This window comes from Lactuca saligna, chromosome 4 (assembly GCF_052625555.1).
Source record: "Lactuca saligna cultivar CGN05327 chromosome 4, ASM5262555v1, whole genome shotgun sequence".
Taxonomy (NCBI): Eukaryota; Viridiplantae; Streptophyta; class Magnoliopsida; order Asterales; family Asteraceae; genus Lactuca; species Lactuca saligna.
Window position 1 is genome coordinate 10,740,726 of NC_136420.1, and position 25,980 is coordinate 10,766,705.

At 32.5% G+C, this 25,980-nt stretch overlaps 2 protein-coding genes and 1 pseudogene across 3 annotated transcripts; 1 reads left to right on the top strand and 2 right to left on the bottom strand.

The window, feature by feature from the left end:
• Positions 1 to 1,096: 1,096 nt before the first annotated feature.
• Positions 1,097 to 4,500, bottom strand: LOC145041211 (putative apyrase 6). Its single transcript, XM_078989189.1, has 8 exons — positions 3,550 to 4,500; positions 2,855 to 2,967; positions 2,643 to 2,750; positions 2,480 to 2,534; positions 2,236 to 2,400; positions 2,069 to 2,166; positions 1,790 to 1,986; positions 1,097 to 1,692 (listed from the first exon to the last, which is right to left on the bottom strand). Exons 1-8 carry the CDS (start codon positions 4,184 to 4,186, stop codon positions 1,401 to 1,403), a joined length of 1,665 nt encoding a protein of 554 aa, XP_078845315.1. The 5' UTR covers positions 4,187 to 4,500; the 3' UTR covers positions 1,097 to 1,400.
• A 1,009-nt stretch (positions 4,501 to 5,509) lies between these two features.
• FAR1 (FRS (FAR1 Related Sequences) transcription factor family) lies at positions 5,510 to 9,899 on the bottom strand. Of its 2 annotated transcripts, none has more exons than XM_078989191.1 (8): positions 9,574 to 9,899; positions 6,836 to 8,912; positions 6,692 to 6,748; positions 6,502 to 6,570; positions 6,365 to 6,427; positions 6,214 to 6,282; positions 6,006 to 6,050; positions 5,510 to 5,684 (listed from the first exon to the last, which is right to left on the bottom strand). In XM_078989191.1, the coding sequence occupies exons 2-8, from the start codon at positions 8,888 to 8,890 to the stop codon at positions 5,628 to 5,630; spliced, it is 2,415 nt and encodes an 804-aa protein (XP_078845317.1). In that variant the 5' UTR covers positions 8,891 to 8,912; positions 9,574 to 9,899; the 3' UTR covers positions 5,510 to 5,627. The 2 variants fall into 2 exon arrangements, with proteins under 2 accessions (XP_078845317.1, XP_078845316.1); XM_078989190.1 differs by having other exon boundaries at positions 6,365 to 6,433.
• Positions 9,900 to 12,541: 2,642 nt separating this feature from the next.
• LOC145039274 (uncharacterized) lies at positions 12,542 to 24,835 on the top strand (annotated as a pseudogene).
• The last annotated feature ends 1,145 nt before the right edge of the window (positions 24,836 to 25,980 follow it).

The window sequence follows — 25,980 nt, forward strand, 5'->3', positions numbered from 1 at the left end:
TTGTGGTTGTATTTTTAAGTTTTTTTATGTTTATTTTAAATGTTGTTTGTTTTAAATTAATGTAATCTTGTTTTATTAAATAAAAAACTAGTTTAATAAAAAAAATATATGTTTTATTGTGTTTTTGAATTAAATTTAATTAAAAAAATATGTTATTGTGTTTTAATGTATTTTTGAATTAAATTTAAATAAAAAAAATGAAGTGGAGTGGTAAGTTAATGGTAGGAAAATGTGGTGCTGATGTGGTACCCACCACATATGTGGTATGTGGTGGGTATAACTAGGGGTGAGCGCGGTGCGGTTCGGTGCGGTTATTAGCTAAAACCTCACCACTAACCGCAAATGCGGTTAATCCATTTTGAAAACCGCATAGTGCGGTTATTTTTGCGGTGCTGTTAGGCGGTTATTTTTGCGGTGCGGTTTTGTTTTTTCTGTGTTGCGGTTATTAACCGCATGGATTTGGTGCGATTATTTTGTGTGGTTTTTAACCACAATTTAGAGCTCAAACGGTTTTAAAAGTCCAAACATATTACTTGTAATAATAAAAAAACCATAAAGTATAAGACAATTAACTTAAATTACAAACAACTAATATCTTAAAAACGTCAAATCAATAGTAATTTACAAAAAATATCTTAAAATTGTCGAATTTCACTATTTTTCAAAGTTAAACATAACAAAACACCAATATTTTGGTCTTCTAGTATTTTATCCATCTTTCATCCATGAAACTTATGTTATTTTTAGTATTTAATATATTAATAAATAATTAAAAAAATTATATATAACATATGCGGTGCGGTGCGGTTTTTGAAAACTAATAACCGAACCGCACCGCACCTCAAATTTGCGGTTTTTGAAAAACAGAAAACCTCATCATCGGTTTTAATTGCGGTTGTGGTTTATCGGTTGCGGTTTTTGCGGTTAAATTTAATTGCGGTGCGGTTTTTGCTCACCCCTAGGTATAACAGATGGTCTTATGGATTATTGGTGTTCATACTATTAATTAGCTCTTTGCCGAAACGATTGTCAAAACATTAAATGACCTAATATGATCAAAGTTTGAAAGATGTGGTCATTCCACAAACATTTACAATAACGCAACACCAATATGATATTGAATATATCAATCGATGCCAATAGAACACAAAATTAAGCACCCTCTTTTACAAATCTAGCAAAAAAGAATAATCGACAACAAGAAAATGCTAAATTACATCGGTTTCCCACCCCCGAAAAATCACTCCTACCATCATCCCATATGCAAAACACGCGCGTCTCCTCTCCTCGATACCATTTCATATCACATTGTCAATTTATCATCATATTATATATCACATTGAGGCCACTAATGAAAAATCAAGGAGCCAAAAAGGAAGAAGAAAAAGGAACAACAACAACTATGAGTGTCTACCTATTACTCGTGTCACTATATACTTTCCTTTTTCTAGATCGTATATTGTCTTTAAGTGGGGCTTCCTCCATTTCGATACAAAATACGCACCAAATATTAAAAATATCACAAATATTAATCCACCTAATGTCGTAAAGTCAACACCACCGAGTGTTGTAGATTTTGACTTTGTTGTTGGGTGTAATTTCCTGAGGTCTACATCCTTCATGATTTGAAAGATGAAGGCTCCCAATGCCCAATCAAGTGGAATATCATTTACCTCACTACCATATCCAATCCTGTTTCAAAGTAGTATACAACCATTTTATTTTATATATTCAATAAAAAATGTTTGGATTTATTAATATGTTAACTAATTCAAATAAAAGTGTGCACCTTTTGTCATCCAAAGCAATTCCAAGGCTATCATGAAGAAAAGCAACAATATATGCAGAAGAAAAGCAATATCGATGTAAATCCTCATCATTAATTCCTGGATATTTTCTCTTTAAATTTGACCAATCATCTTCACAGAACTCTTTTCCAGCCACCATCAGCTCAGAAAGAAACTTTTTAGGTGACAACCCAAAAAACTACCCAAAAAAAATACATTTATATAAAAAAAAAAAAAATTATTATTATTATTATTTACTTGATAAAGAAAGTGAAACAGACCTTAGATGTATGGAAGAAATTCTCAGTGGCTAAAAATTTCCCCTGGAGCTTGGGTATATATGTTGACCCGATGGAGCATTGGTCAAAGGCGCAGTCTACTGTTTTTTGAAATAAAATGTTAATAAAAAAATAAATAAATAAAGGAAATGTTGAATAAAAAATTGTACCTTTGCCTTTCTGCAACAATTTATAGGAGGCAGATCTGCATTCAGTGAAGTTGCCAGTTGAATGTAGAACTGGTGATTGGTGATTTGTTTGGAGTAAAGAAGTTGGAGTCATATTATTTCCTATTATCACATTGTTTTTGTATCCTTTTGGGGAGCATGGATCCACTGCACCAATATAAAAGACGTAAATGCCCTCCTCATCAAAACTAGGAGATTAACAAGTAACGAAATATGTAGTACCTACCCAGATTTTTACTTTTGGCAAAGTTTGACCCACGAACCAAGTCAAATGCAACATTCTGAAAAAAGAAAGGCATATGTAATGGTGTAAAATTTTATATGGTGGACTAAAAAGAATGAAAATATGAATATTTAATTGAATAAAGAATGGTGTAAATGATGTTTACCTGACCAAATTCAAGCAAGCTGTGGCTGTAAAGACTATAACTGACATTTCCAAAATTAATTGTTCTTGAAAATTCAGGGGGTATTGGCTCCTTTGAGAAAAAGGTTACCTGAAAGACAATTGTATGATTATGTTTCTTTTGAGAAACAAGAATCGATAATAAAGTTTTTTTGTATTATTAGAAATGTAGAGAAAAAGAAGAATAATGTAAACCTGAGCAGAAGCACCACCAAGTTCGATTATCCCTGTTGTTTCTTGAGGATCACCTCCAAGAGTTCCAAGAGCATAATTAGCCACAACCCATGCATAAACTCCTTCATCAGACCCTGAAACAATGATATTTGAATAAAATTGACTTTCTGAAGTTTTATCGTACTATTAACTTTCTTTATGTTTATGTATCCCACAAAACATACCAAAAAGGAAAGATTTTCTAAGCCTGCAAATATTTGTTGAAATGGATTCTTAAACAATTCCATTCACTTTTTTATGATATTATATGTTCACATTAAACTACCAATGTTTGCAGCTATACTCACTAATCAGCCCAAATCAAAGGACAGCCAGATTTTACAGGTATTCTTCTTGGAAGGAATGTTAAATCGATAAAATCAATACAAGTGCATCAAATTGTATCTCAAATAAGTAACATATGGTCAATTGTTTTGTCCTATAATCATCAATCATTCACCTCCAAGAACAGAAGAATCAGCAAAGGTATGCCCACAGTAATATTGACAGCATAAACTGAAAGACAATCAACACCAAGTGTGTCTAGTCCTTACAAAATAAACAATGCCTCACTTTTTCAGTCGCAAATCCTTGATAGCAGCTCAAAGTATAAGTTGAACTACAAATGCACAAACTTAAAACAGCAATCATGAATTGAACATAAAGTTTCCTCATACCTGAAATAACTGAAGCCCAATCATCGCGAAAGGCAAACCCAGAAGTACTGAAAACCGTCCTGCAAGACTCTAGAATCCGCTCCTGTACGCTCAATTCCAACATCCTTAACCCTGCCGTTGCCATCAATCTGATCTCTGTTTCACCCCAGTTCTCTCCCGGAATCCTCTTCTTTGCGAACTCCAAAAGTTTCAACATAGATTCACCCGCTCCCTTGGGATCCTCCGCAAACGCCGATAACCCAGGGCTAACCCGCATTGAACATAACCCCTTCTTAGCACTCAAATCGAAAATAGGAGCTCCATCCTTAATCACATACTCAAACACATGAATCCGACTCCCTGTGCTCCCTCCATCAATCACAACTCGGTAGCGTTTCTCCGACGGATTCTGCGAATTAAGATAGAAATAACCACACGACACAAAAACCAAAGTGAGGAATCCGATCGCAAAAATACTCGATTTCGCAAGATGAGATTGTTTTTGGTTTCTGGAGAAGAGATTAGTGGATCGCAGAGGTTGATTAGGGCGAAACTTAAGCTTTATGGAGTTATCCATTTCCTTCTTCACTTTATTGTTGATATCCGGATGATCGACTGCTTCTGGTGCTGGCGCCACACGAGCATTCGATCTTCGCATCCAAAAAACTTATCCGTGAACCATACGAACATGTACAGTTCACAAAATTAATTAAACACGCAGAAGTTATGATCTGAGTAGTATGTGTCCTTCCGGTCGAATTGGAGATGAGAGAGCGGTGATCGGAGACGGAATTCTGCCGTCTCTCTCGATCTCCTGGTTTGATCGGAGGGAAAACCGACGATGATTCAGGCTGTTTTGGTTCTTCTGTAAGAGCCCGTGATGTATTTCAAGGTTTCGGACTTCTCTGTGTGTGTGTGCGTGCGCGTGTGCGTGTGTGTTTGTGTGTGTGTTAGACCGGCTTCCTCGCTGCTCCCTTTCTTCTTCTCTTTTCTCGTTGGATATCAAACTTTCACTTTAGCCCCCTCTTCTTTTTATCTTTTCCAGATTTCGTCCCTAATCTATTAAAATATAAACGGAAATTTGAAAAGAAAATAACCAAAATCCTTTAAAAGCAAATCAACGGTCAAGTGCTTCAATAATTTAATAAGACAAAACACAAAACAATTTGAATAAAAAGCATTCTATCATTAGGAAAGTATAAAAAACAAAAAGTCATGTCAACAGTTAGTTAGTCAAGTGGCTAAATCTCAACATATCTTTTTAAGTTTAAGGGTAACGCATCGAAATTTTACATTCGACCTAAAAGTTTATAAGAAAATTTACACTGTGCCCAAAATTTAAAGCCCTAGGTCCACCAATGTAATCATTCATCTGAATCAACTTAATCACAAATTAAATATCGTTCTATTTTTGCTCCTACTTAACTTCTTATCCATATGAAATTATGAGAAATGTTGTATTGTTGATGAAATTCATTACATTTGAGGACCCTGATTATTATTTTAAACAGATAGAAAGATAATTAGAAAGAAAAATAGGAGGATATTTAATTTCTTCAAGCTAATTTGGTAGTTATTCATAAAGTTAGGACTAAATGTGTAACTTTGCCTCGATCCTAATTAATCGAACTTCAATTCAAAGTAAATTTGGTTGTTATTCATGTTACCATAATATGGATTTTGGATTAATTGGACGATATCTTGACCTAAAATATTACTTAAAAGAAATCATATCCTTATTAGGATTTTGGATATGATTGGATCGAGTTATAAAAACCATGTGGACAATCTTACCTTCCAAAAACAAATTTTGTTATCAATTTATAAATATCATTACATTCTTTGATTCGTATATACGGTACCACAAGCCCAAAACGCAAATAAAAACTACCAATCACATTACAACAAATAAATCAAATTTGATATATATATATATATATATATATATATATATATATATATATATATATATATATATATATATATATATATATATATATGTTAGATTAAAAATACTAGGAATATTGCTAGCTAATTGGTTTGATTCTTACATATGTAACATGAAAGAATGTGGTAAAGATGACGAGTGTGTGTGTGTCTCATGAATGTCTAGACGGGTTGTTGTTCATCTGATTAGTTCGCAGACTAGGTTCATCCTGGGCCCACCAAAACAAAAATCAAAGTTATATGCATATTCCATTGCTCATAGAACAGAACAGGTTGTATTGATTTTAGTCCAATGTATGTCTGCATTGGACTGTAACCGAGACTGATATCAATAGGACAAAAATTGCAATTTTTTTGTCCCATCTAAAATGGTAGGTGAACACGAACTCTCTCAGTGTCTCTCGTATGTGCAAAGACATGAATGCGCTCCTCGTATTTATCATGAAAAATAGCCCTAGAAAATTTGTTCTGTTTAGTCCAGTCCAGACCAATCCAGTTTTCAGTCATGTGTAACAAATGCAAATGCTAACCTGCATACTGTATCCAAAACTTGGTGGTCTAAAATCCAAATGCCCCTACATACATACAAATGAAAAAAAAAATTAATCTAAAAAGGGTTAAACACAAGAAATAGCAATGCAATTCAATTGGTTTGTTTATCATAGCATCCTACTTTCATTTTTTTCCTATTATAGCAATGTTGTAATAGAAAGAAATGAAAGTATGTCGCTAACATACCAGACCATGGATGCTTTGTTGAGCCTCAAAGAAACCATCATGCGTTGGGGCCAATGAATTTAATTGACCCTATACCAAAAAATAATAATAATAATTAAAAAAAAATCAACTTGAATAAAAATCTACAAAAATAAAGGTTGAATTTACATACCAGTCCCTGCATGCTTTGTTGATTAACATAATAACCATCATGAGGTGGTTCCATCAAGTTCAACTGCAGCTACATTTGACCCGATTAAGAATTTTTTTAATTAAAAAAAAAGTAATTATTTGACAAAACGTCATTACCAGTCCCTGTACATTCTGTTGGGCCCCATAATACCCATGAAGAGTTATTCCATCTGAGCTCATACTTTCCTATCACCAACAAATCCAGATAAAATTTTGTTAATCCAAAGTCCAAACACAAACCTTACTTTTTTTTTTTTTTTTTATAAAATTAGATCCAATTTATCAATAGAATTTCAAGAAAACTAACCATTTGCTGCAAGCTATCTCGTGCCTCAAGCATTACAGGTTCAGGTTCTGATTGTATCTACAAAAGTCACACAAAATACAACAAATTATACTAAATATATGTATAAATTATTTATAAAAAAACAATAAAAAAAAAAAAAAAAACCTTTCGTTTCTTGTTTACGCTCTTTCTTTTACTCTTGTTTCCAGAAACACCTCCCAAATTTTCATCCTCAACATCTCGTATCAAAACAGTGCCATTACTAGATTCTTTATTGTTCACATCCACACATGCTTTTAAAGCATCCACAAGCGCACGAAACGCAATATCATAACTTTCTTCACATAAAGATCCCTCTTCACCCAATTGAATCGCGTGTTTACATAAATCATTATATAATTGCACCCGATTTTGTGTTTTTTCCATCACCCCATTTTTATTCTGATCATCATTCTTTGCATCTTTCGTCCATCTTTTTAAAATATAACAAGAGGGAATGCTCGAACGCCCACAAATTTGAAGAACAATCATCGCGTGTCTACAAAGAAAACCTTTGTACTCAAACAACAAACAAGAACACCAAACCTCGGATTTTGATTCGTCCCATGTAACATTAAAACTTTCGTTTTTTTCACAATCATCAACCGTATATATCGTAACGCATCCGTCTTCACGTTCTTTTTTAGGATGACACCCAACAACCCCCAAAACCTCAACTTGAAATTTTTTAAAAATTGTATGAGTGTAAACACTAGACATTTGTTTTTCCCATGGTGAAGGTGATTTCAACGCGGGTTGTTTATGCCACGTGTCGAAATCCGCTAACGCCTCTTCGTCATATCGGTTTTGTAAAATGGTCGCGTATTGTTTCACAAATTCTTTTAACGTAACTTTTTTGTGAATATATTTATCGAAAAAAGAATTCACACTTTCGCCACGTTGAGGCGTAGACATTCCCGCTAAAAAAACTTCCCGCATAAACGACGGGACCCACTTTTTTCGATCTTCGTATAACGAATGAAACCATTCGTTCTCCTGAAGCTCGAATCTCCCCACGAGTTTCCACCATCTCATATCGAACTGTTCGTCTGTTAACGACTTATAAATACACTTGTAGAACTTAGTCATGAATTTATCATGTCGTCTGATAATATGCGCGAAAGCTTCCGGAACCTTCTCTAAGATACTCCAAAGAGAGAACAAATGGCGGCTCGCCGGGAAAACTTCCATGGCGGCCGCCTCCACCGCCTTTCCTTGATCAGTGATCACAACTTTCGGATATTTCCCTCCCATTGCGCGTAGCCATGTTTTCATCAACCAAACACAAGTTGTTTTGGATTCGTCTGCGACAATCGCGCATCCAAGCAGCATAGCTTGAAAATGATGATTCACACCGATAAACAGAGCAATTGGCATTTTGTCGTTGCTTCTAACGTAACTGATATCGAAAGAAACAACATCGGTGAAATTTATGTAATCTTTTCTACTTTTGGCATCGACCCATAACAAGTTTCTTAAACGTTGGTCTTCGTTTAAGTCAACCGCGTAGAAAAAATTCGGATTTTCTTTTTTGATATGCGTGAAATACTCGAGCATAGCTTGACCATCACCTTCTTCAAGTGCTAGATACCTACCACGGTCAAATTGGTAATTTAACTCGTTTCTTGAAAAGTCAACGTTACGATACGCGCCCGATTGTCGCGACATTTGAACGTACATCTTTTTTGTTCGTTCGGAAACTGCGTGTAGAATATCGATGTTGTTTTTTTCGGCTAATTTTACGTTTTTGTGGATGCGGAAATGGTAAGCTAAAGCAGGTAAAAGTTCATGGTTATGTTCTTTAATGAATTCATGAATGTACCATTTTGAGTCTTTTCTTCTTTTCACATGCATGCTTGCTTTGCAGTCGGTTTTTTTCACACTTGGACGCCTACTTGTACCCGAATCGGATTCTGGTGTGACTCCGTATCTTGAACATGCGAATTTAGCATCGATGAATTCTTTTGACTTTTTTGACCTTCGCGAGTTTTTTATTGATGTGGTGAATCCCATGGATTTTGCGTATTCTTGGTAGAAGGAATATGCGGACTCGTGGGATTCGAATACGATTCCTTCGGGGACTTCAAGATCTTTTTCCATTTCAATGTTTGTGGGAGATGTGATAATTTGGGCATCTTTGTCTGTTTCTTCATCCATAACATCAGTTATATGGCGACTCATGGCTTCACGTATGTGTCATAAGCTAAAATATGTTCCCATGAGAATGTAATCAAAAGGTAGAATGGAATAGAAACTTATAGTGCAAAATGTATAAAAGAATGGTTTTGTAGTCCTGAAGGAATTGGATTTGGTCATCCAAGATTCTTACTAATCTTACATCCAATTCAAGAGTTAAATTCAAACAGACATCTTCTTGATCTCCTAAAGAAAACCCATTAACAAAGTTTGTTTTTAAAAAGTGATTGGTATCAACTAAGTAATAACCTAAATATACAGTATAGTTCATGATTATACAGACACAAAACACATAAAACAAAATCAGGGCTTAAAGGAATGTGTTGCAGATACAAAGCACAGACAAATTAGTGATGGTGAGTTGAAGAGCATAATCTTAATCTGCTATGGTGTATCTTGCAGAAACAAAATAGATACAGAATGTGTGTTTTTGTCTATACTTGTCTTCTTTTCCTGAGCACTGTAATAATTGTAATTGAGTAGTGGTGTGCTTTGTGAGTGAAAATGACGAATGTGGGCAAGACTTAAAGGACGCATAACTCACCATCATCAAACAAATAATTACCCAGATTAACCCCGGATAATTCCATGGCTCCAAAAAGACAATCTAGAGTGTCCGAACAGACAGTTTACGAAAGGAGGAGCTACAGAAAGGAGATGTTGTTTACCTGATGCTATGAGGAGGAGAGCGAGAGGGAAGATCAAAGAGCAGAGCGAGAGAGATGGCAGGTCGAAACAGTGAGCAGATCAACAAGGAGATGATGGCCTTGGTTGTAAAATTCTAGGGTTTTGGAAAATTCAGTCATTTACACAAACGAGGGGGTATTGGAATTGAACTCATCTTCATACCGGGCTTGGAGCAGATTTCCCGAACAATCTCAGGCCACCGCTGCTGCTGCTTTCTTCTCCTTGATTCCTTTGAAGCTTCCATGAGGTTATGGATCCCTCTAAGGTTCTTGGTAAATTTTTGTTTCCATCGCAAAGTCGGAGGGCTGGTTACAGAAAATCAGAAATAACAAAATATTATATATATATATATATATATATATATATATATATATATATATATATATATATATATATATATATATATATATACTTCTCTACTAATAAAACAGTACTAGAAACGCCACCTGGCATTCCCTTAGCCACTCACCCTTGCATTTTCCCGCTCAAAAATTATAAGTGAAGTTCCCACTTCGCCCTTCTATTCTCAAAAATAAAACTGTACACATCAGGAAACATAAATCGTCAATCAGTAAATATATAAATCAGGAAATTTCAAATTTAATTCGGTGGAATATTGAAGATCAAATCAATCCCAATAAATCAGGTAATCAATTTAAATTCCATTTTATATCGATCCCAAAAAATCAGGAAATCAGTTTAGGAAGAGATGATATATTTCAATACAATTTCAGAAGTCAATACGATTTTAAGGGTCACGTATTCATCATCAGGTCAGCAAAACTACATTGCTCTTTACCTTTTAGATGTTCTATTTCATCTACATTCTTAATCGATTTCATCATTTTTCCCTCTATTTTTTTACCTGTTATGTATAAGAGTTTGATACATTAGTATTTCTTTATGTATATTCTGGTACATATAGTCACGATCTGTGTATGTCGATTTTTGGTTTTCTTAATATGTGTATCTTATATAACTGTATGTGATACATTAGAGTCATAGGACCATTCAATTTCTTCTACACCTATTTGCTTCCTCCAATGATTTGGTCCATCTAAATACTTAATCGTAATTAGGGTATTTGGATGGTTAGACCAATAATTCTTCCATAATGATTTTTCTTACATGACACGTTTTCTGAAAACTTGAAAATACTTTTATCAGTTGGTGGTTTCTTTTAACATCATATTCATATAAACTACAAACCTGTTGAAAAAGTAACTCAAATTATCAATTCATGTGATTTATCAAACCCGTTTAAATAATAAACAAAAAAATTACAAATTTCATTTTAAACTTCCTGTTACACTATATCTTATGTTTAGGAATCTACTCTCAAAGTACAATACTATATTTTGGAATTGATCATCTTTTAGTTTATTTTTCTAAATATATGTTTTATTGTCTATATGTACGTATATGTTTATATCTGTTTTTGAAAAGTATGTTTGCAAGTGATACAATTAAATATATAAATCAATCAGTGCTTTACGATTTTCCTGTTTATATCCTAATTTTTTTGTTAAATATACAGGTTTTTTCTGTTTAGTTTTCGATTTTTAGTTTTTTTCTCATTATATACCCTTAAGGGTATATCAGTAAATATGTAATTTTCTCATTGTTTTCTTGGTAACATCTACACTTAAATGATAAACAAAAGAATTGATTATTTCGTCTGATTTATCCAACTGTTTATATAATAAACAAAAAAGTATCAATTTCTTTTTGAAGTTCCTGTTACACTATATCCCATTTTTAGTAATTTATTCTCAAAGAACAATGCTATAATCTGTAATTTATCATCTTTTAGTTTAATTTTCTAAATATATGTGTGTGTATCTCTTTAAAAATTCTGCAATTTCATCATTTTATGACCCCCATTTGCGAAGTTGAGTATTTATTTCCAAAAATGCGAAACTCCAGGGACAATATTTGAAAATTTCTGTTTTCTTCCCCAATTCGCATTCTACTGTGAAATACTTCGTATCTTCATTCTTACACCCTTCGCATCCCTTCGCATTAATCACCTTCGCATTTTAACCTAATTAATCAAATGCGAACCACAAAATTTTCATTCCAGATGCGAACACAGTTTAGTTCTTGAACTCTAAACTTGCGAAATCAAAAATTCATATGTTGAACCCATATGCGAATATTAACCCAATTGACTTCAAATTGATTCACAGATGCAAACACTCGATTGTTTTACTTTCGCAAAATGAGCATCAACAACTCCACAATCGAGTTTTTAAATTCTTGCAAACAACAATTTCACAGTCCTTGACTTCGCGTTTTTCTTCACGAATCATCCCTCAATCATCAATCCAATTGCGAATCAAAACTCATATGTTCTTGCTTTATCGATTCATCGACTACACTCATACAAATGCGAACAATACTCAATTTCAAAATCGATTGAAACTTATAGCAAAGCTAAATCCAACTTCGCATTCAAAGCACACAAGTGTTATTGATTGCATTCATGAAATACTAACAAGATAATATATTATAATACAAATATACATATTTTAGGTGGTGAAATCGTAACAGCCTAACAATTTGGTATGCAACTTTATTAAATCAATAAAAAAAGTTATGCAAATTGGAAAAATAAATAAAAATATATCTTTTGTTGTTTTAATTAAGGAAATAAATATTTTATATGAATACTCACCTGGAAAAACGCATATTATAATTGTCTAATTTAATCGTAACAGTCTACCAATGTACTTTCTTCTTGACTGTTTGATTGTTTTTTTCTGTGTGCTGATTATAATTGTCTAATTTAATGTAAATTTTTTTTTTAACTTGCAAGGTACAATGGAACATATTACTCCTATAAAGGAAATTGACTCAATCAAGGACGATTTCACAATTAAAGTTCGGATCATACGTCTTTGGACTCAAAAGTCAAGATTTGATGCGAACGACATATACTCGATAGAAATGATTTTGATGGATGAGGAGGTATAAGATGGATGTATTCAATTATTATTTTTATAAAAAATTATTCATACTCATAAGCAATTATATTATTCATACTCATAAGCAATTATATTTAAATATTTATTATTTCATTTATTTTAGGGAAGGAAAATTCATGCATCATGTGTGAAGAAATGGTTTCCTAAATTCAAGCGCTATTTAAAAGAGGATAGTTCAATTTACGTCAAGAAACCTAACGTCGCACCAAATACTTCAAAATTTAAGTTTGCTCATCCGGAATCAAAACTAAATTTTTATCACGATACAATTGTAAAAGATTGTGAAAACTTTTCTGGATCTGCACATGGCTTTCATTTTGTTGACTTCAATACTATCGTTTCTAACAACATCCTGGAGTCAAACTCTTTTGGTTGGTTTATTTAATATTAACTTTTGCTATATAACACCCTAAATTCTTTCTTCGTATTACAATTTGATATTTTATATTAAATTATATTTCCTTGCTTTTGTAGATATTATCGGACACATTTTTGAGTATGGGCATATGGATACCTCAGAACAAGATAAATCAAAACACAAGATGCTCTTGCATCTTCAAGATATAGAGTATTCACCATTATTACAAACAAGTAATATAGCTTCATTTATATTATTTACAATATTTGTTTATTATTTCAGGGATACTAAGCTTAAGATAACTTTGTGGGGTCATAATGCATACTACATGCATGATTTTCTTGCTAACAATAACAGCCTTGCTCCAGTTGTTGTTATTGTTCAATTTGCCAGGGTGAAGTTTATTAATGGTTTGTAACTATTTTTAACAAGCATAATCTAATATATATATATATATATATATATATATATATATATATATATATATATATATATTATTGAATAATCAAATTTATTTTGGCAGGTCGTCCTTTTTCATCCACCTACTTTGATGTTAGTAGGGTTTTCATAAACAATGATATCGATGAAATTACAATCTACAAAAACAAGTATTTTCATTTAGAATTTCCTATGTATTATCAGATTTATTTATTTCATACTATAATAAATTTAAATCATTTCTTTGTTGTAAATGAACAGATTGGTCTCTGAAAATGGACAACAACTGTCATCAAGTGGAATTAAAATGATTGCATCAAAACAAGACACAGAACATGATTGCATCAAATACGAAATGAATATTAACCATAATCACCTTCGTATCTTTAACCCCAATCCATACAACCTCCTATGCGAAACCCAATTTTGATTTGTATTACCAAATGCTAACATTTTTGCTTTTACACGTGAACTGCATTTGACTCCAATATTGAACAAATCACATTTCACAGTCCTTCTTGACTTCGCATTTTTCTTCACGAATCGTCCCTCAATCAATAAACCAATTAACCCAATTGCTAATCCAAAATCAAAACTTCTGTTTTATATGCGAACCCAACTGATTGGCTTTTCAAAATCAAATTCGCAACTCCAAATGGTTCGATTATTCGCCCCAATTCCAAAATCAAATAACAAATCCTTCGTATGATTCATTTAATAACCAAGGCTTCTTTTACTTCAAAATGACCATATTGCCCTTAAGTTGATAAGTATTTCATATATCGCAATTAACAATTAAGACAAATCAATCAATCAATCAATTTGTATAAGAAAAATTCGAAATTCTTAGCTTTCTTCCCCAATTCGCATTCTACTGTAAAATTCACATTCTTCATTCACCCTCTTTCTTCGCATGTTCCAGTCATTTTTTATTTTTTTTTAGTTCATTCGCAGTTGAGTTGTTTGTCTCACCAAATACGAAATGAATATTAACCATAATCACCTTCGTATCTTTAACCCCAATCCATACAACCTCATATGCGAAACGCAATTTTGATTTGTATTACCAAATGCGAACATTTTTGCTTTTGCACGTGAACTGCATTTGACTCCAATATTGAACAAATCACATTTCACAGTCCTTCTTGACTTCGCATTTTTCTTCACGAATCGTCCCTCAATCAACAAACCAATTAACCCAATTGCTAATCCAAAATCAAAACTTCTGTTTTATATGCGAACCCAATTGATTGGCTTTTCAAAATCAAATTCGCAACTCCAAATGGTTAGATTATTCGCCCCAATTCCAAAATCAAATAACAGATCCTTCGTATGATTCATTTAATAACCAAGGCTTATTTTACTTCAAAATGACGATATTGCCCCTAAATTGATAAGTATTTCATATATCGCAATTAACAATTAAGACAAATCAATCAATCAATCAATTTGTATAATAAAAATGCGAAATTCTTAGCTTTCTTCCCCAATTCGCATTCTACTGTAAAATTCACATTCTTCATTCACCCTCTTTCTTCGCATGTTCCAGTCATTTTTTTTTTTTTTACTTCATTCGCATTTGAGTTGTTTGTCTCACCAAATACGAAATGAATATTAACCATAATCACCTTCGAATCTTTAACCCCAATCCATACAACCTCATATGCGAAACCCAATTTTGACTTGTATTACCAAATGCGAACATTTTTGCTTTTACACGTGAACTGCATTTGACTCCAATAATGAATATTAACCATAATCACCTTCGCATCTTTATGTTGATTATTTTAAACATGGAACATTTATGTCTATTATTTATAATAACTATTATTTTTGTCACGATAAATATGTTATTTTTAATAAATAATCAATAACCAATTGTAAACAAAATTTATATCTTTCATTCTCTAAAATTAATTCATACATTTTTGTAATGGTTGCAGCATATTTACTTATCTTCTGTAAATAACCTATATTCAACCAACTATTTCCTAATATTCTATACTCCTTTTTTAGATGAAATTTGAATATTAAACTAATTTTTAGTTGTAATCTTTTAAATTCCAAAAAATCAGGAAGAAAATTATATCTAATAAAGATCCAACAACAATAAAATCATATAATCGTAATCTTTTTCCAATATTCAAGCATATAACTTTAACTGAAAACGTGAAATCCAAAATTTTGAAACACCTCATTCGTCTTCTTAATGTTCAATTGTTTCTGCGATTTTTTTTTTCATTAAGCTTACATCAAACTGCTTCGTTAAAGTTGTAATCCTCATTCCAGTTCTACCTGCAAGATTTCCATATCCATATGTCAGGTTAGTATTATCAGTTTAGATCACTTTGTTTTATCTATGAATTTATGGTTGAAATTTACAACAATAATCAATATGCTGGAATAGATGTTTTTCTAATTGTAAAAATATAATCTTGAATAGATACATAAGATCAATAAGCAATTTATAATCATCACGATTATCGTGTATCACACAATTTTACCTTCATTGATTCCATGGAGATCTAGGGTTTTAACCCCTGATATCATCCGAACCCACGATTGGTTGAAATTGGGGAAACAGTAGATTTAAATCTAATAAACCCTAGGTTGGAAATGAGGATGATGAGTCATGATGCTAACATTTTAATAAACAAATTAATAAAGGTAACTTTTTAAATACATTTACTTTATTATCATTATTTATTTAATTCTAACTAACTTCAATTGTATTATATAAACATATTATGTACATAATTTCACATTTCATTTCCTAACCTATGTCTTCTTATGCAGAAAACAACAGTAACATGTACCACATGCAGGCCAAAGAGAAAAGAAGACAAAGAAAAATATATTTGGAAAATAAAAGATCGAAGAAAATAAAAACAATGCCAAACGTTCCAAGTATATCATTACAGCATCTCTTCAAAAAAACCATTAACTATAACCGTATTAGTATTTTATATTCCATCTTTTACTATTATATAGTTGAATACATATATTTACAAGTTTTATAAGTTATTTCTATTTGCAGATCAATCAACCAACATTGTTCGTCAAACTCAAAATGTCAATTCATTTACAACACCTGCAAAGCATAACACAACCATACAATACTGTCCTTCCTTTACAGATGTTAGAACTCCATTTTCTAACATTAAAAATGTTATAAATCCGTTATCTAACATTACGAATGGTAATTATTTTTGGTTTTTAAAATATACTATTATCCATTATGTAAATATTTATTTATTTAGTTAACTATTTTATTTTTATTTTATTCAGATAACACTGGTTTCGATAAATATATCACTTCCAAGTTAGCAAAGAAAAGACAGTACCATGTACTTTCAAATGATATGACATCAAAAAATGCATCTACAGTAACAACTTTTTCATCATCAATCAAGTTAAATCCAGGATGTCATAAATTAAAAACGAAGACAAGACATTTATCCCCTATCCCATTGATTGATTTGATAGAAGATGTAGAAAATATACATCAAGTGAACAATGAAAATCGTATAGTTGGTATCTCAAATGGTAATGAAAAAATAAAATCCATTTTACATTTCAGATACTATGTTCTATATAATTATAAAATTCATTGATATTTTATTCAACGCTTTTATTTTACAGAATATTTGGATCATGGTGATAACTTTTATTCTTTATGCAGGAACAAACAATAATATGTACTACTTGCAAGCAAGAGAGAACAGAAGACATAGAAAATTATATTTGGATAATAAGAGATCGAAGAAAAGGAATACAAAATACACTGTTCAAAATCCGTCTACACCACATGTCTTGAAAAACACGGATAACTGTAATTTTTTTTTTTTTTTTTAATTTTTACACTTCATTAACCTATATAAAAAATACATACATTCTCATCATTTTATATTATTCCCCTGTAGTAATATAAAATTTGAAATTGTAATTTTTAATTTATAATATATGTCTTCAATTTTTATAACATGTTGTTTTTTACAGATCAATCAAAAAACGTTGTTCAACAAAATGAAAATGTCTTTTTCTATAGATCACGTGGAAACCAAAGTACACCCCTACAATCTTCTCCTTCATGTATAAATGTTAGAACTCCATTATCTAACATTTCAAACGGTAATAATATTTGTTTTTGAAATTTACTTTTAACCACTTTCTAATATATTTATATATATTTACTACTTTTTTCCAGCTAATATTAGTTTCAATAACTATGTTACTTCAACGTTACAAAATAAAATACATTACTCTGGACTTCGTAATGGCATGACTTCAAGAAATGCATCTACAATAACTGCTTCTTCATCATCAATCAAGTTAAATCCAGGATGTCATAAATTAAAAAGGAAGTTGGAACATTTATCTCCTATTCCATTGATTGACTTGACAACAGATCTAGAAGATGTACATGAAGTCAATAATGAAAACCTAATAGTAGGTATTTCCAAAGGTAATACATATATATACCCATTTTTTATCTTACACCTGAAATATCATATTGTATATACTTATAAAATTAAATATTTTACTAAAACAACTTTATTTTCTTACAGAATATTTGGATCATGGTGATCAAATTGTTGTATGTCAAACATGTCATGCAAAATTATGGACAAATGAATCCATAAGAGGAAAAAAAAAGGAACACAAATTATTCATTATGTTGTGGTTATGGCAAGGTTCAACTACCAGATTTAAAGAACGCACCACCAACTTATGAAAGAATGTTCAGAGCAACGGATTCTAAAAGCAAAAACTTCATGAAAAACATTCGACGTTACAATTCAATGTTTTCTTTTACGTCAATGGGTGGTAAAATTGATTATTCAATCAATAGAGGAAATGCTCCATATATTTTCAGACTTGGTGGTCAAAATTATCATACTATTGGAAGCCTTTTACCACCAAATGGATCGCAATCAAAATTCTCTCAGTTATACATTTATGATACTGAGAACGAAATTTCAAATAGACAAACATGCTTTGGGTATATTTTCAAACTTCTTATTCATACTTAAGTTTAATCTTTTTTTTATTTTTATTTTTTTACTAATATTATGTATATTTTCAATTTTTATAGTGGGGAAAAGCATCAATCTACATCAATCGATAATGATATTATTCAAGATTTGAAGGTGATGTTAGATTCAAATAATATCTTGGTTAGCTCTTATAGGATGGTAAGAGATACTTTTAAAAAAAATCCTGAAGTTGATATGAAGTTAAGAATTATCGGGAAAAGGGATCGAGATGGAAGGACATATAACCTACCAACTGCTTCTGAGGTTGCCGCTTTAATTGTAGGTGACAATTTTGATTCGGTTGAAAATAGAGATATTGTTGTTCAGACAAAATCGGGATTTCTACAGCGTATCAGTGAATTGCATCCTTCTTACCTTCCTTTCCAATATCCGCTACTATTTCCATATGGGGATGATGGTTACAACGTTGATATTCTTCATAGAGGTGTTGAATCTACAACCAACAACAAGCGCTCGAAATGTACAATGAGAGAATTTTTCGCTTTCAGAATTCAAGACAGAGATCATTCGTTCTCACTGATTCTTAATTCAAAAAGGTTGTTTCAACAATTTTTGGTAGATGCGTATACGATGATTGAAAGTGAAAGAATGTATTTCATACATAGCCAACAACATGTTCTTAGATGCGAGTCTTACGAGAATTTAAGTAAACAAAAAGCTCAAGGAACTACAAATATCTCCAACATCGGCCAACGTGTGATATTACCTTCATCTTTCACAGGTGGTGCGCGTTATATGCTGCAAAACTATTTGGATGCCATGTTGCTATGTAAATGGTTTGGATATCCTGATTTCTTCATAACCTTTACGTGTAATCCCAAATGGCCAGAGGTTAAAAGGTTCCTTAAGGATACTTCACTTCAACCAGAAGACAGACCTGATATACTATGTAGGTTGTTCAAGATCAAGCTTGATGCATTTATTAAAGACCTAAGAGAGAATCACATTTTCGGCATAGTTCAAGCAGGTATTTGAAATTATGTTTCTTCATAATTGATAAAAGTTATAATTTTTATTACATATTTTTTATATTTTTCCTTACGGTATAATCATTTTTTATTTTTTTTTCCAAAATATTTTGCAGTTGTTTATACAATTGAATTTCAAAAAAGTGGTTTGCCGCATAGTCATATATGTTTATTTATGCATTCTGACTACAAGTTACCCACTGTTGAATTGATCGATACGATAATTTCCGCTAAGATACCAAACATAGATGAAGATCCAGAGTTGTATAAACTTGTGCAAGAGTTCATGATTCATGGTCCATGTGGAGCTGAAAACATCAATTGTCCATGCATGGTCGACATCAAGTGTTCGAAAAACTTTCCAAAACAATTCTGTAATCATAACTCTGTTGATCAGAATGGTTTTCCATTATATAGGAGAAGAAATGATGGTCATTTTGTTGAAAAATCGGGTGTGAAATTGGATAATAGAAAGGTTGTCCCATACAACAAATATCTATTGAAAAGATATCAGGCACATATTAATGTTGAATGGTGCAATCAGGGTTCTTCTATAAAGTATTGTGACATCCCCAAAATCTCGGCCAGAAAAGTCCTATTTCATTTATGCTTTTTAAAATAATTTTCAGAGTAAATCCTTTTAATTTTAAAAGAGATGCGGAATTTGTTCCCAAAAACAAAACATGATAAATATTTATCAAAACATTTCATAAAGAAATATGATTTCATTTCACAATCAAAAGTCGGGATGTCATGTTCCGATACAGATCATAAAGCATAAACGATAGCATTACAAGTCATTCAACAAATATATACATATACAGACTTGTAAACAAAACAACTTGATGTTCGCCCATCTTAAGCTCTTGCGCCACTTCCTGTAAAATAAATCAACTGAGTGGGCCAGGCTTGGGAGCCTGGTGAGCATATAGGGTTTTCAACCCACAATAATTATATTTAATTTCAACAATCAACAATAAACCCGATTACCCATTCCCGTTATCCTCACCTTACATTCCTAAAAATAACGTCTATTATAAGGAACCTATTTCAGGATTTTTCATCGGGACGGACATTACTGCAGAGTGGCTTCCTCAACAATAAGTGTCCTAAAGGCAACCATGTGGGGGATAGAGTACACCGGTGAACACGTCGTTCACAACACCTACAGGTAATGAGCCTGCTAGTGTTCCACAGGACAGTCTAGAATAGTCCGTGGTCGTCATCCATACTCTGCTGAATGACTAAAATAACACCAATAACACCGAGGCCTCTCATCTGTTTATTACACACCAATTACCTACCCATGTTCTACCCAACATATTAGTAGATAAAAATATACATTTTTATACATTGTTTAAAAACCTGTATAACATGTTTTAATCAACACATATTCCACATAACAGATGAGGCATACACACATAACACGTATTTCATAGAGAATACATCAGATCTATAAGATAGAAGAGAGTGAATATACACTCACACGTATAACAACCAAATATATACACATAACACGTATTTTATATGAAATACTTCATAATATTGCGTTGGAAAGAAAATAACTACACACTCACTTGATCAGAAGATGATCGGGCAGCACTACGGCTTGTAGAAGAGGTGTTTCTTCGTAGATCTGGAAGATCTTCACAAAACCGGGCTCCTCGCGGGCAGCGTTTCGGCTCGGGAATAACGCTCTTCGGGATCCTCGGGGCTTCGGATCTTACTTCGGGGCTCGGGAATATTACCGGGGCTTCGGGGTATAAACGACCCGCAAAACGAGGCAAAACTTAGAGAGTGGGAAGAGTTTGAACAAGAGAAAATGGCTGAATTCGAGTTCTATTTATAGGTTGCTGGGTCTGGGATTACGCGGGGCGTACTCAAATTACGCGGGGCGTACTCGGGTTACGCGGGGCGTACTTTGACGTCACTGCGTGCGTCGACTGGTGGCACTCGAGTATTGGTCAGACAAGTTGCATCCGACTGAGTACGCGGGGCGTACACAAATTACGCGGGGCGTAATTGACTTGTCAAACTTCTAAATTGCGCAACTTTCGCATACGAGCTCCGTTTTCGACGTTCTTTATATCCACGCGAAGGTCAGACCATACTCTACAACTTTCATTTAGACTCCGTCGGCTAATTTTGACTTTTATTTTTATTATTTATTTTTAGAAGGTCGGGACAGAAAAACTTCGTTATAAATTCATAACTTCTTCGTCTGACGTCCGTCCTCGCCTAACTTGTCATCGTTTCGCTACTAACAACGAGATCTTCGTCTCTCATTTAGATTGTTTCGGCTAAAAACCGCTCGATCTCCAATCGAGTATTCGGGCTGTATACTGCTAAGTCGAAACTTCATAAAATCATAACTTCCTCATACGAAGTTAGATTTGGGCGTTCCTTTTATGCATGCTCTCGGTTTAACGAAATCTACGACTTTCGTTTAGATCACTAAGGCTAAATATCTCTCTATCTTAAATTCATATTTTACATCACTCGGCGTCGTGTCGGTTCTGTCGCGAAACTTCGACAGGTCATAACTTCTTCGTTATAACTCGGATTTTGGCATTCCTTATATCCCCGGAATCCTTGTTTCGACCACTACAACTTTATGCAAAGATGTCGGGCTTATCTCACACATAAATTTTGATGCTTATTTTATTCTTAATTTATTAAATTATAAAAATTAAGAAAATACACACATAATTCACATAATTCAAATAATTCACAAATAATACATTCTTTTTATTTCAAGTTGAGTTACAAGGTTAACCTAGACTATTACATTGCTAAAAATGGCAAGCCTAGAAACACAGGCGTTACAAGTATTTATTCAAATACATAAACAAGGGACCTGATAGAGCTACAGTTGCCGTTGTACGAAGCAATAATGAAGCTGATAGTAATGATGTAGTCGATGAAATAAATGAGTATTACGACTGTAGATATTTATCTGCATGTGAAGCATCATGGAGAATTTTTAAATATGATGTTCATTACAGATATCCTTCTGTGGTTAGACTTCCTTTTCATCTTCCTGGTCAACAACAAATCGTATATGGGGAAGACGATGATATTCACGATGTTCTCGACAAACCCTCCGTTGCTTATTCAATGTTTACAGCTTGGATGGAGTGTAATGCAGTTAATGGTGATGCACGGAAACTTACGTATGTTGAATTTCCTACAAAGTTTGTTTGGAATCGTGGTGATAGGATTTAAAAGCCAAGGGAAGTAGGAAAGTGCATTGGTAGAATTCATTCGGTTTCACCTAAACTAGGGGAAGCTTATTTCCTAAGGATTTTGTTAAATAAGGTGAAAGGTCCGAAATCATTTGAAGAAATTCGCACAGTAAATGGTGAAGAATATTCTTCTTTTAGAGATGCTTGTTATGCTCTTGGGCTCTTGGATGATGACAATGAATACATCGATGCAATCAAAGACGCAAGTCATTCTGGATCTGGTTTTTACCTACGATTCTTATTTGCTACATTGTTGATGTGTAACAGTATGTCTAAACCGGAGGTTGTTTGGGAAAACACATGGGAATATTTGGCAGATGGAATTCTTTATAACCAACGACATAGATTCAAGTCTCCAGGTATTAAAGATTATTATTATTATTATTATTATTATTATTATTATTATTATTATTATTATTATTTAAGTAGTCATTTATTTATTTTTAAACATACATTAAATAATACTTTTAATTATAAATAAATATTGTTAATAATATTTCTAATTACTTAGCTCTTTGTCCTCCAGACTTATCACTCAATGAAGATCAGCTTAAGAACTTAACTTTGTTCGAGATAGAACAAGTTTTACTTCGGAATAACTCGAGTCTAAAAAATTATAAAAACATGCCTATCCCGGATCTTGATTCTGTTTCTTCTTCAAACAATCGACTTATCACCGAGGAGCTAGAATATGACATTACCGCTATGAAGACCGAGTTTGATCGTATGTTTCTTGCATTGACAAATGAGCAGCATCACATTTTCCTTGATATCATGAGTGCAGTTAAAGAAAATAAAGGAGGTGTCTTCTTTGTTTATGGTTATGGTGGAACTGGTAAAACTTTTTTATGGAAGACAATATCTGCTGCTATTAGAAAAGATGGTCATATTGTTCTAAATGTTGCTTCAAGTGGGATTGCTTCATTATTATTGCCTGGAGGTAGAACAGCACACTCCCGATTTATAATTCTATTTGAACTAACAGAGGATTCTGTTTGTAGAATAAATCCAGATAGTGACCTTGCAAGCTTATTGAGAAAAACCTCATTGATAATTTGGGATGAAGCTCCTATGGTCCACAAGCACGCATTTGAAGCTTTAGATCGAAGTTTGAAAGATGTATTCAAGTCTGAAAATTCTAGCAACTCAGATATTCCGTTTGGAGGGAAAGTTATTGTTTTTGGAGGAGATTTTAGACAGATCTTACCTGTTATTCCAGGTGGAAGTAGACAAAACATTGTTAATGCTTCGTTAAGTTCTTCATATTTATGGCAACATTGCAAGATCCATAAATTAACAAAAAACATGAGACTAAGTGTTGGAAGGGATCAATCTGATATAGAAAAAATCGGAGATTTTGCAAATTGGTTGTTGGATATAGGAGAAGGCAAACTTGGTGGTATCAACGATGGAGAAACGGTTATTGATATTCCAGATGATATTCTCATTAATGATGCACATGATCCTATAGGTTCATTAATCGAGTTTGTATATCCTTCGATTTTGGAAAAGTACAACAATACAAGCTATTTTCAAGAAAGAGCAATACTTGCTCCAAAGAACGAAGTGGTTCAAGAAATAAACGATCGTTTGCTATTGAAATTTCCAGGAGATGAGGTTGAATACTTAAGTTCAGATAGTATATGCCAATCTGAATTTCTCCATGATCAATTTGATGCAAATTTATATTCACCTGATGTTTTAAATGGTCTGAAAGTATCAGGTTTACCAAACCATAAGTTAGTTTTAAAAATCGGTGTTCCAGTTATGTTGCTGAGAAATATTGATCAGAAAAACGGCTTGTGTAATGGAACAAGACTTCAGGTGATTTCATTGGGCAAACGTGTTATTGAGGCACGTATCATATCTGGAACTAATATTGGAAACCACACTTTTATTCCAAGAATGTCTCTAACTCCATCAGAAAAGAAAATTCCATTCAAATTTCGAAGAAGACAGTTTCCATTGGCTGTATGTTTTGCAATGACCATTAATAAGAGTCAGGGACAGTCATTATCCAAGGTTGGTTTGTTTCTCAAACATCCCGTGTTTTCACATGGCCAATTGTATGTTGCTTTATCTAGAGTCCAAAGTAGGGACGGATTAAAATTGTTAATTTTAGATAAGGATGGTAGTCTCACAAATAAAACTTCCAATGTCGTTTATAAGGAAGTTTTTGGGAATTTATAAACAATGCTTTTCTACCATCTTTTATTTACTTTTCTACCATCTTTTATTTACTTTTCTTGTATCGTACTTCATCTATCATATTAATTAATTAATTTTTACAACTTTATTGTATTTGACTTATTCATATTAATGCTAATATCACTATTCTTCATTTTTTCTAAACTTTCATATCTTTTTTTTTTGTTACAAATTAAAAACTATAATTATATTTCAATTTATCACCCGTGGATTTCCACGGGTTTAAACCTAGTATATATATATATATATATATATATATATATATATATATATATATATATATATATATATATATATATATAGGTGGGTTCAATTGAGAAAATAAAAAAGGTTGAGAATGGAGGAATCATTCTCAGTCACTCATTTAATCTAAGCATAAAAAACACGGTGACAAACTTGTAAATATCGTAATAAACTTCAATCTTAAATACGTAACTATAGAGAATTCGATAACTTTTCGTTCATCATCAAAAATTTTCCTCCAACCTTCAATAATCATCCAGATTTCTTCAACTAAACCGGAATTTCTTCGTTGTTCATGAAATTGGAATCAGAGTTCTGGACTCGCAATCACAGTCGACATTGAGGGACTTAGAATCGGTACTCACAGGTTCCCAATCGGATTTTCGGAAATCAAAATCAAATTGAGAAATCGATCAGAGATAGGATGTCGCATCTGAAGTTGAAATCGGAAGTATATGATGATTTGGAATTGATAACTTGATGTTTTTAACATTTTTAAAATAGTTAACTTGTTTGCACTCCAACTGTTTGATGAAATGCATAAACTAAATTACCACGTTATATTCACATATGAATATGTTTTCTTACCTGAATCAGTATATGATTATTAAAAACACAAAATAAATATGCAATATGTGAATAACATATAAAAATTATATATATTTTTCAAAATACCTTCAATATTCATAAGTGAATATACCTTGTAATATTCATATGTGAATATACTGTGTAATATTCATAAGTTAATATATCATCTAATATTCACAAGTGAATATACTATGTAATATTCACATGTGATATACCATGTAATACTATGTAATATTCACATATGAAATATCATTTAATACTCATAAGTGAATATATCATCTAATATTCACAATGAA

Bases quoted from the DNA above. Each gene is read 5' to 3' on its own strand.
- FAR1 (XM_078989190.1), bottom strand. From the start codon at position 8,890: ATGAGTCGCCATATAACTGATGTTATGGATGAAGAAACAGACAAAGAT. The intron at 6,434-6,501 runs GTAATGACGTTT...GGTCAAATGTAG, and splicing joins AACAGAATGTACAGGGACTG to CTGCAGTTGAACTTGATGGA. The intron at 5,685-6,005 runs GTTAGCATTTGC...TGGTGGGCCCAG, and splicing joins GTTTTGGATACAGTATGCAG to GATGAACCTAGTCTGCGAAC.
- LOC145041211 (XM_078989189.1), bottom strand. From the start codon at position 4,186: ATGCGAAGATCGAATGCTCGTGTGGCGCCAGCACCAGAAGCAGTCGAT. The intron at 2,167-2,235 runs GTACAATTTTTT...TTCAAAAAACAG, and splicing joins ATTGTTGCAGAAAGGCAAAG to TAGACTGCGCCTTTGACCAA. The intron at 1,987-2,068 runs GTCTGTTTCACT...TTTTTTGGGTAG, and splicing joins ATTTCTTCCATACATCTAAG to TTTTTTGGGTTGTCACCTAA.